Consider the following 11606-nt stretch of genomic DNA (forward strand, 5'->3'; position numbering starts at 1 on the left):
GATACCATTAATCTTAAGCTCCCTGAGCTGTGTTCTTGGTTTGGTTTAGTGCTAGAGATTGAACCCAGGGCCCATGCATGCCAAGAGTGTGCTCTACCATTGAGCAACACCCTTAGCCCTCTGAGCTATGTTTTTAGGTCTTCAGGTTAGTAGATTTTCCTTAATATTTTGTTATACTATATATTTTGTGAGCCTAGCAGTATTTTCAGATTATTGTCTTATTTGAAAAATCATACTGCAATTTTAGTGGTATCGTATGGGCTAGTACATGAAGTATGTATTTGCTGCAGTTTAGAGCCTCTGTGTGTTGGTGTTTCCTCATTTTAGGTACAGTTGGGTGCCATAAAAGAAAGTGCCTTGATGTTGGGCCAGCTTAAAAATATTTTTCATGTTGTTTTGGGGATAGTATGCTTCTATTCTCCTTTGGTCATTGAAAAGTTTTAAAAGCTTCAAGCTGCAGAAATGTAACAATGCAGAACTTGAAAGCCCTCCCAGGAGACAATCCCTGAATATAGTTAGTGGCTTTTTATAAAGGAGCTCATACTGGCACAGCTTTGCATCTCTCTCTCTTGAAATGTCCAGCTACATTTTATTGTGTGGATAACCCACACTTATTTAAATGCTATTTTCAACCTGTACAACTAGTATATGTGGCTCACATTCATTGAGCATCCTTGGGTGTTCTTGAGGGAAGATACTGGATTATTGTCCTTTCATGCTTGTCTTTTTTTTTTTTTTTTTTTTTGGTACCAGGGATCGAACTTGGGACCTTGCGCTTGCTAGGCAGGTGCTGGAACCACTGAGCTAAATCCCTGGCCCTCTTTGGGTGTTCTTACATCTACATCTTTGCGTATTTTTCAGATTATTTCTGAGAGGTAAATTCTTCAAAGCTGTGTCAGACTTAGATAATTTATAATCGCTACATACTGATAATCATTGGTGCATATTGATAAATTTCCTTTAGAAAATACATTAGGAGCTTATTTTCTTCATGCTTATATCCATATAGAGTATATCAGTCACCAGTCTTTATCACTCATATGAAAATGAATTAGCAGTGCTGAGACCTAGGTTTTCCAAAACTGTTGAGGTTATGTCCTCATTTGAGAAGTTACCTTTGTTTGTGTATTGACACAGGCAGTGGTGTGACAGTTTGGCCACATCTTGTTTTTTGCATTACTGAGAATTTAAGTCCTTGCACATGCCAGGCAGGTACTTTCCCAGAGCTACAACCCCAGCTTTAGTTGAGCTGTTTCAGTGGTTAGTAAATGCTGTTTGAATACATTAATTCCATTAAAGATGTGTTAGGTTTCTTAATCTGGAAAATCCACAGATAACTGCCCTAATCTCCTGATAAAAGATTTTGTTATTTGTTCCCCATTACACACAACTAACAACAAATGGCAATGGCATGCTAGAAACATAGGAAAAGCAGAAAATAGAAATGCAATGTGAAAAGCCATATTCTTATTATGTGTGGTATGTTTCACATTAAAGTTTTAAGTTCTTATTGCCTTAGAGCTTCTTCTTCTTTTTTTTTTTTTGTATCCGGGATCGCACTCAGAGCCTTGCGCTTTCAAGGCAGGCATCAGGACCACTGAGCTAAATCCCTGCCCCTGCCTTAGAGCTTCTGTTCAGCCTCTACAAGAGTACGTAGGTGAAAATGATACAACATGAAGATGACTAACTTGGTTTATGATGCAGTGTTCTGAATACTTTGACTAGAATTAGTAGAGCGACATGGAAATTATTTTTCAATTTGCAAAAAAGGGTCACATTTTCTTGCATAACCTAAATCTTTATCAAGTTAAATGTCATACAGATCCTTTTCTTTCCTTTTAAGGGAAAAAATGATAACACTTGACAGAAGCGCAGAGGAATCATCTGGATCTAACTTTTGTAATTAAAGTTTTCTTTATTCAACATTGTACAGAATATCTAGGTGAGGTGGGGTTCGCAGGTGATCCCAGCACACTGAAGGGTGAGTTAGGTTGATGTCAGTTTTCAGGTCAGCCTGAGCTTTGAGACCATGTCTCTGAATGAATACCAAAGGAAGTTGAACATGGTGGTGCACAGCTGTGACCCCAGTATTGGGAAGGCTGAGGCAGGAGGATAGACAGGAGTTTAAAGTTAGCCTGAATTTCCCAGCTAGACCCTGATGAAACAAACAATAAATAAATACCAAAGAAAAATAAATTGTGGAGTAATATACCTGCTACTTGAATTTTTAAATACAATAATTAGAGCAGTTACCATTTGTGTTTCTTTAGATGAATCAAAGGAGGAAAGAAAAGAAGAGGAGGAAGAATTAAACTTTAATGAAGACATTCTGTGTCCACATGGTAAGCTGGAATCATAAACCTGTTGTTAGTTGGGCTGTAGCATGTCATAAATAAACATTTTGTTCAATTTTGCCCTTTCTCTTAGGGACTAACCCTGAGTGGGAGCTGGGGAGAATTGGTTTTATGTACTGTGCTGTGCTTGGTGTTTCCATTTTCTTACCCCATGTAACTGTTAGTTTCTACCACCTGGTGTCTTACTAGGCCCTCACACCTTCTTACTTTGTTTAAGATGATATACTGTCTCTCCACTATTTAGAGGAATTCATCAGAGAAGAAACTTTCTACTTGTGACATTGAATTCTGAATTTGAGGAGAATCAGTTGATTCCCATAACTATGTGTCCTTCTCCAATTGGAACATTTTGGCTCTAGCTCTTATATTACTAGGGCTGTCTATACATCTGATTTCTTAGGCATTTATTGACAAGCTTACAAATACTTTATATGATAGGAGGCAATGAAAATAAGTGGTTTTTGGTTTTTTTTTTCAAGACTGGGGATTGAACTCCTAGCCTCCTCACTGTGCTACATTCCCAGCCCTACTTTCTATTTTGAGATAGAATTTCACTGAGTCTCGGGGGGCGGGGGGGCAGGCTGCCCTGTGATCCTTGTGATTGACTTTTTTTTTTTTTTGGTACTGGGGATCGATCTCAGGTCCTTGCGCTTGCGAGGCAGGCAGCAGAACCACTGAGCTAAATCCCCGGCCCCATTGTGACTGACTTTTGAACTTGTGTTCCTCCTGCCCCAGCCTCCCAGAGTGCTGGGTTTATAGGTGCATGTCTCCAAGCCCCACACAAATGTAATTTTAAAATTCACTTCTGGCAGATGGGATGATATAGCTCAGGGATACAGCATTTGCCTGGCATAGGTGAGGTTCTGAGTTCTGTCCCTTAGTGCCTCACACACCACCACCACCACTTTTATCTGTAATTCTTTTTGGTCTGTGTTTGTGTGTATTGTGACTGTGTCACCCAGGGTGTTAGCAAACTGCTTAAGCCAACTTAAGCAATCCTCGAATAGCTAGGAATACAGTTGTACAACAGTTTACCTGGCGTTTGAAAATCCTTGTTTTGAGTTATATTTTTTATAACAAATGTGCCATGTATTTACAAAGCCCTATGTCTCTTTAATATAAGCACAGATCTTTTTTTTTGTACTGGGGATCGAACTTGGGACCTTGCACTTGCGAAGTAGTTGGCGGAACCACTGAGCTAAATCTCCGACCCAAGCACAGATTTTTTACAGTTCCTTTTTGGATACTCTGACCTAATCAACTGCATTTTGAACTGGATTTTGGTCGTAGAGGGCCTGTTTATCCAGAGTCTGAACTCATTGCTAAGTTGATTTTTCTGTTTACTGGAAGACTTTTTGAGTATGAGCCCATCCAGTTACATTTGGTGAATTAAAGCACTCAAGATTGGTTTACTCTTATATTTTAAGACATTGTTTATTGGGTGAATTTAAATTGGTTTTCTCTTCTCCAGTTTATAAAATGTTATTTATTGGGAACAGTTCTAATTTCTACACATTCATATGTGATAGGTACTTCCATAATACTTGTGAATTCTCTGCAGATTGGGTGGAAGGCAGTGCTGGGTGTCCAACCCAGCTATGCCAGGCAAGTACTGTACCACTGAACTACCATCCATAGCCCCTCTGCTGATTTACATATTAAAGCATGTGTGTTTGTGTTATTATTCCCTTCATTTTCTCTCTTCTTTGAACCAAATGGGATTTTCTCCCACACATATAAAGAAAGAGTCCTTTTTCCATTTTTGCAGTACCAGGAACTGAACCCAGGGCCTTTACACTGAGCCACATATCCAGCCCCCTTTAGATGTTTTTATTCAAGATCAATTCACGAAGTTGAATGGACTGCACTTGAAATTGAGGTCTTTGTGCATCAGCCTCTCTACAGTTATGCTAGGAAAGTGCTCTGCCAGTGAGCAACAACCCCAGCTCACTGCTGTTAGAGAAAAAATAAAAAGGTAGACTACTCAAACATTATATAGTAATTGCCTTGGAGTTCTTTGAGCTAAATCAGGTCATGAAAATCTACCTATGGCTACATTGTAGTTCTCCAGAAGGATGTACTCGTTGGGGTTTACGAATCCAATTAAATTTCTTTCCTTTTTTAATGTCTTACTTATGTCTGAGGATAGGCACGTTGGAGTAAGTGTTCATGGCTTCCAAGGAAATTTAAATGAATAGCTTTAGAAAGAAAAATTCTTGTGACCCACATTTCTTTGGTAAAGTCTATTAAGGTAAAAATAATCTTTTCTTGAGATTGTTCAAACAACAGTAAGAGGTAATAGTAAAAGTTAAGAAGCTACACTCTACTGAGGCAATAGAAATTATGGGGGATAGAGTAAACAGACCGAATTTCATAAATCAACTTTTTTTTTTCACCTTTTGGAGTGATTCTGAACATTCATTATTTTGATTCTCAGGTTATTTATTATGTGCAGTGAAGTTCACTGTGCATAAGGTAAATAGTAAATCAACCTGGCATGGTGGTGCACGCCTACAATCCCAGCACCAGATGGCCACAAGTTCAAGGCCAGCCTGGAGTACATAGTGAGATCCTGTCTCAAACAAAAAACAACAACAAAAAACCTATATAGTAGGGAGGTGCTACTGAGATTGTAACCTGGTATGGTCTTGAATTTCCTGAGACAGTCTGAGAATAGACTAGGTAGCCATGAGTAGTAGTATTTTTGTCTTCTGGGAGTTTGGGATACCCAAACAATTTGAAAATAGCAAAGAAATTGGACCTTGACTGAAAGTGGTTTTTAAATTGATTGGTAGATTGCATTATTGCTGAACTTTGAATTGATAAAGATTTGTGGGATCTACACAGCCTTGAAAATATTATTTCAGTGCACGGTGATTTCAGTAAAAAGAAAACGGTAGGCCATAAAGTCTGCAGGGAATTGTGACATTTGAGTGTGGAGGTGGAGGAAATACTGTGAGCCCTGCCAGGGCTGGGCCACCCCAGGAGCCCTGGAAGCCCCGGTGTGCTGCTATTGTACTGGCAGGGAGGACTGAAAAGTGCGTGGTTCTAGTTATTGTGCACTTGGTGTTATCTCCTGAAATTTTTCAACCACAAACTTAGATTGAGAATTTAAGATTGAGATTGATGGCTTTCTCCTTTAGAATTAAAATGAAATAAGACAGGATTTATTTTCTGTATATGTGTGCTCGCCTACATCTATGAGGAACTAGGAGCAAACCACAGAGATTATAGGAAATATGGAGAAAAAGAATGCTTAAGGACTTTTCATAAATTTAAGAAGGTACTATGCAGGAAATAGATTTGGGGAGTTTTTTTTTGTTTAAGAAATAAGACATAGGTACTGACTTTTTTCCCACCCATTTTACTCATACAATTTATTGCCTTTTTAAACTCAGGAGAATTGTGCATCTCTGAAAATGAAAGAAGGCTGGTTTCTAAAGAGGCGTGGAGCAAACTGCAACAGTACTTCCCAAAGGCTCCTGAGTTTCCGAGTTACAGGGAATGCTGTTCACAGTGCAAGGTACTGAACTCTGTGCCGACACCATGAAATAGCACACCACCTCCCTGAGGTGACTTCCCAATAGAGTTATTTATCACTGTGCTCTTGATGGGGGTGGAGGGAGGTGCCGAGGCATGTACTGTCAGCAGGAGACAGCTGATTGCTTCATTTTCTCTCAGATCTTAGAAAGAGAAGGGGAGGAAAACGAAGCCTTACATAAGATGATCGCAAATGAGCAAAAGACTTCTCTTCCGAATCTGTTCCAGGACAAAAACAGACCGTGTCTCAGTAACTGGCCAGAGGTATAATGATTCCCACAAAGGGAAGAAATCATCCACTTTTAAAAAATGACTTTGCCAAATTCCTGATGAGTTTTCAGACTAGCCAAGAGCATCTTATGTGTTTAGCTACCTAAATGGGGATTTAGTGCAGCTTTCTAGGCCTTGGTAGAGTGCTCTATTTCCATTGATTACAAGATTTGACTGAGGAAAACCTCATATATCATAGGGAGTGTGTGTTAATTATGGAGACAATTAATGTGTTCCTTTTTGTGATTTTTTTATATTCCAGGATACAGATGTCCTCTATATCGTGTCTCAGTTCTTTGTAGAAGAATGGCGGAAATTTGTTAGGTAGAAACGAGAAATTTCTTATTTTGGGGGCTGACTTTAGTTTTTTCTAAGAATTCATGGATTTTGTTTGTAGCATTCTTCTTTGTTATCTTTTTTTTCTTTCTGGTAATGGGGATTGAACTCAGGACCTTGTGCTTGCCAGGCAGGCACGGTGCCACTGAGCTACATGCCTGACCCCCTCCTCTTGGTTATCTTAACTAGCAGTCACTGAAAGCTTTCTTTTCTATCAAGCTAAACAAATAATTCCCAGAAGAATTTAATTACTAATATCCCTTTATCCATATCTCTAATTTTTAAATAATTATTTTAAAAGTCTTCCCTTCTTCAATAGTGAGGTATATTTATCTTTGTCTCATGTGCACAGAAAACCTACAAGATGTAGTCCTGTGTCATCGGTTGGAAATAGCGCCCTTCTGTGTCCCCATGGGGGACTTATGTTTACATTTGCTTCCATGACCAAAGAAGATTCTAAACTGTGAGTTTCGTGTGATTTTCTGTTTCTAATGATAAGATATGCTCAGAAGAGCCCCCCACCCCCCAATATAAGCAGTCCATTCTAAGAATGTAGTCATTCACTAGATCAGGAGCTTTTTTTCCCTTTTGTGTGCTCTACTAGAGTGAGTACTTATCTTTAACAGACAGCTTCTGCAGACAAGGGATGAGACTTTGATGCTCATTCCTTGTCATTCATATTGACCAGACTCAGCCCCCTTTCTCTTCTCAGCCCACTGGTGGACAGCATCATGTCTATAGGCAGACCTCTCTGTTCCAGAATCACATAATCAACATAGTCTTGGTTATAGTTGTTTTTTTCTGGATCTGCCAAGCCTTAGAAAATAAAGAGCAAGAGAGAGATATTGAGCCAGTCATCTGGAATTCTAAGGTCTTGAAATTTCATTCCAACCCTCAAGTCTTTCCAGAATGACTCCTCTGAACCTTACCCTCAATGTTGCCATTTTTATCATGTAAAATAAGTTTTTTTTGGTACTGGGGATCAAATTCTGGACCTTGCGCTTGTGAGGCAGGCGCCAGAACCACTGAGCTAAATCCCTCGCCCTCATGTAAAATAATTTTATTTATTTATTTGTTTTTTAGAGGGGAAGGGGTTTATTTGCCTTAGTTTGTAGAGGTTTCAGTCCATAATCAGCTGGCTCCAAGGCAGGGTGGCAGAGGAAGGCAGCAAAAGCAACAAGAGGAACAGTTTATGGAAGTGGAAAACAACAAAAGATCTTTTAAAATAATATTAAAGCAACTGTAGAAGTATTCTTTTTTTTTTTTTTGGTACCAGGGATTGAACTTGGGTCCTTGCGCTTGTGCAGCAGGCGGCAAAACCACTGAGTTAAATCCCCGGCCCGAAGTATTCTTTTTTTTTTGCCTCCAACATTGCTAGAAAGACGTGGAGGAAAAAAGTAGAGACATAGATATTACCAGGCTGGAGGTGTAGTTCAGGGGCGTAGATTACTTGCCCGGAATGTGTGGAGCCCTGGGTTTAATCGCCGGTGCTTAAAAGGAAATAATTTCCCTTTGGACCAAGCTCAATGAGGGTTTATCATTCATATTTCAAAACATTAAGATCATTTAAAGAAACAACAGTTAACATAAATGTTCTTCTAGATTTTTTGCCCAGCTCTTGGCCATCCCTCATTCCCCTCTTTCCGTTCTTCCTTTTGGTGTTATTGTGAATGCTGTACATTCAGAAAAGATCTCTAATAAACAAGTAAAGGTGTGCCACCAGTTTTTTTTAACGGTGACAGAATTCAAATTAATTGAAGGCTCCTGAATACTTTATCTTCCCATCCACTCTTACCTTTCTCTCCCTCTGTTTATTTTGAGACAGGGTCTTGCTATTACTTCAGGCTGGCCTTGAACTCAACTGTGTGGCACAGGCTGGAATGCGCAGCAGTCCTGCCTCAGCCTCCCAAGTGGGATTACAGACGTGCGCCACCATGGCCAGCTCCTCTGTTTCTCTCGAATTAACCACTGTCCTGAATTTGAGGATTATCAGCCTCAGAAAACAGTCCTTTAAAAAGAAACACACAATAATGTGTATACTAAAACTTTATATAAATGGCGTTATGTTGTATTTATCTTCCAGCTAACTTATTTTATTATCAACTTATATTTTTGTATTTAATCAGGCCAATTTATTTAACTATCCCTTATTTTTAACTACTGCTCTAACATTCCTTTGTATGAAAAAGTCCTTGTTCATGCTGATGTCCCCTCCAGTATCTTTCCATTGAATATTGTCATTTACTGTTTTGGTTTGGGGTGCTCATGGATTAATTAGTGTTCTTAATTTCCCTGTGTCTTAAGGCATGTTGTGTTTTCTTGCACAGTATAGCTCTGATATGGCCCAGCGAGTGGCAGATGATACAAAAGCTGTTTGTTGTGGATCATATAATCAAAATCACAAGAATTGAAGTAGGAGATGTAAACCCTTCAGAAACACAGTATATTTCTGAACCTAGTAAGTTTTAATATTGTATCTGGCTTCTGTAGTTAAAAGTTGACATTTAAGCTGGGGGAGGAAAGAGTATGTCAATATTATATATTTTTTTGCTTAAAATTAAAGCTCATGAGGCTGGGGCTCATATGTAATAGAGCCTGTGGTTAAGGCCCTGGGTTCATCCTGTAGCACTGAAAAAAAAAAAATCATCTCTTGGCAGCCCGGGCTCCCGAGGGAGGAACTGCCATATAGCATTTGCACAGTGAATGAATCTCTTCATAGTTATCATTTGCACACAGGAATAAGACAGTTAATGTAATAGCTCAATGAATGTGCACTTGTGACTTTGATATATGTTTTTCCACCTTTAGTTCTTCGACAGTGATTCCTCAGCCCCTTGTGCTTTATTTTTTAGAGCTCTGTCCAGAGTGCAGAGAAGGCCTGCTGTGCCAGCAGCAGAGGGACCTGCGGGAGTACACTCAGGCCACCATCTATGTTCACAAAGTGGTAGACAATAAAAAGGTACTGGTCCCCCTTGTGGCCCTGGCTAGGAATGATTGCTCTTGATATTTGACTTGCTGTTGTATTTTCACTGGACTGCTTGGGACTGAAGTTTTGTTTTCTTAGATTTAGAATTGGACAGTTGAAAGTGAATAGTTATATGATCTGTGTAAATTTGGCCTGTCTTTGATTTGATGTGTACTTCTGAATGTCAGCTGTGGGCCAAGAATGGTCTTGATGCTGGGGTTACAGTGATGGACATGACAGACGGAGCTCATCCACTTGTACAGTGATTTCACACGGGTACAAGTATGTGAAGCACATCTAGCAGGGTAGAGCGAGAGGCTGATGGAAGTGAAGGTTGCAGTGCCAGAGAGGGAGTAGAAAGGGAGGTCATCATAGAGGAGCAGATTATCTGAGCACTCAGGGACGAAGCCTGGGACAAGTATTCCATGAAACAAAGGCCAAAGAGGTAAGCCTAATGTGCTCAAGCAGCATAGAAAGAATCACAGAAAAGTCACCCTGGCCAGGTGTGGTGAAATGGACCTGTGGTTCCAGCCACTTGAGTGGCTGAGGCAGGAGGATCCTAAGCCCAGGGCTTTAAGACCATCCTGGGAAACATAGCTAGACTGGACAGAAACAAAAGTTTGGTAGGGGTGACTACAGATGTAGCTCAGTGGAGAGGACTTGCCTTGAGTTCCAACGTTGGAAGTGGAGTGGTGACTTACCATTGAGCCTGGAATTGCCGAGGCAATAATTACAGGCCTAAGAAAGGACAGTTTAGGCCAGGGATTTAGCTCAGTGGTTCTGGCCCCTGCCTTGAAAGCAAAAGGCCCCGAGGTCAATTCCCGGTACCAAAAAAAAAAAAAAGAAAGAAAAAAAGGACAGTTGAGAGCCTTGTGCATTGATCTGCAAGGGTAGATGAAACAGATCAGAACCTAGGATATCTTCACTGTATTAGTGTTGGCTATTGAAGAGATCTGGATGTGGATCTCTGGACGTCTCATGAACCACAGGGTTTTGGGGCTTAAAAACAAAATAGAATACATTCTATTTGATGCTGGTTATCAATTTTGGAAAGGTAAGTTAAAATTATCCTGTAGGCATCTAGAGTTCGGTGGCACTATAGGCCTCTGTCTCCTAATTTGGTGAGAAAAAGAGAAGTTATTGAATACAAGTGTCTTTCCCCTAAAGTTTCCTTAAATCTTTCACACCTTTTAGTACAGGTATTCAGTGGTATCTCGTATGAAATAGTATCCACTTTAGCTGATGTTTCATTATTTTTAATTTAACATCAGTACCGCACAATAGTACAGGAAAACATTCCTTCATTGTTCATTTCTCTTTTCTTTCTTTTTTTTTTTTTTTTTTGCAATGTGGAGGTATCAAGCCAGTGCTTAATGCTTGAAAAGCAAGTGCTATACCTCTGACCTACATCCCCAGCCCTTTTAATTTTAAAAATTTTGTGCCAGAGTCTTGGTACGTTGCCCAGATTGGTCTTGAGTTTGAGATCTTGCTTTAGCCTCCATACTAGCTGGGATCACAGGCCTGCACCACTGTGCCCAGCTTTCATTTCTCATTTAAGAAGCTGTGACACCCATCACCTGAGCAGTTTTAGGGCTTGATTGAAAAGGCTTGACAAGGTGTAGAGTGCCTTTGAATTTCTGCAACAGAATGTCATTGTACAAACCTTATAATACTTGCTCGTCAGAGACCTCTTACATTCATGATGAATGTATTAACTGAACACACAAGTAGTTACAGGGCTAAACTAACATGTGAAAAGAATAAAGAACACACCATAGGATTCTTGGTCCACCCTACCCACCTGTCATTTCCCCATGAGAAAGGTGACTTCTTCACACAGGTTGCAAGCCACAGGTTGTTTTTTTTTTTTTTTTGGTACCAGGGATTGAACTCGGATCCTTGCGCTTGCAAGGCAGGCAGCAGAACCACTGAGCTAAATCCCCGGGCTGCAAGCCACAAGTTTGTGCCTCCCAGTAGCCCACCTTCCTGGGTGCTGACCCTGACCTGGTTCTCTTTCTGGTCCTGGCACATTCAGGTGATGAAGGATTCAGCTCCGGAGCTGAATGTGAGCAGTTCTGAGACAGAGGAAGACAAGGAAGAAGCTAAACCAGATGGAGAAAAAGATCCAGATTTTAATCAAG

At 40.1% G+C, this 11606-nt stretch overlaps 1 protein-coding gene across 2 annotated transcripts in view; it reads left to right on the top strand.

The window, feature by feature from the left end:
• Positions 1-11606, top strand: part of Usp48 (ubiquitin specific peptidase 48) — an 82757-nt gene that overhangs the window by 52593 nt on the left and 18558 nt on the right. For both annotated transcript variants that reach the window (XM_013074360.3, XM_013074361.3), the window contains exons 16-23: positions 2271-2342; positions 5753-5877; positions 6036-6158; positions 6427-6488; positions 6853-6963; positions 8828-8958; positions 9353-9459; positions 11501-11605. In XM_013074360.3, the coding sequence (XP_012929814.2) occupies positions 2271-2342; positions 5753-5877; positions 6036-6158; positions 6427-6488; positions 6853-6963; positions 8828-8958; positions 9353-9459; positions 11501-11605 (836 nt within the window). The remainder of the gene's footprint in view (positions 1-2270; positions 2343-5752; positions 5878-6035; positions 6159-6426; positions 6489-6852; positions 6964-8827; positions 8959-9352; positions 9460-11500; position 11606) is intronic.

The sequence above is a fragment of the Heterocephalus glaber genome, unplaced genomic scaffold, assembly GCF_053883595.1.
Source record: "Heterocephalus glaber isolate CG9 unplaced genomic scaffold, H.glaber_assembly_v1.0 deba00001452, whole genome shotgun sequence".
Classification (NCBI taxonomy): domain Eukaryota; kingdom Metazoa; phylum Chordata; class Mammalia; order Rodentia; family Bathyergidae; genus Heterocephalus; species Heterocephalus glaber.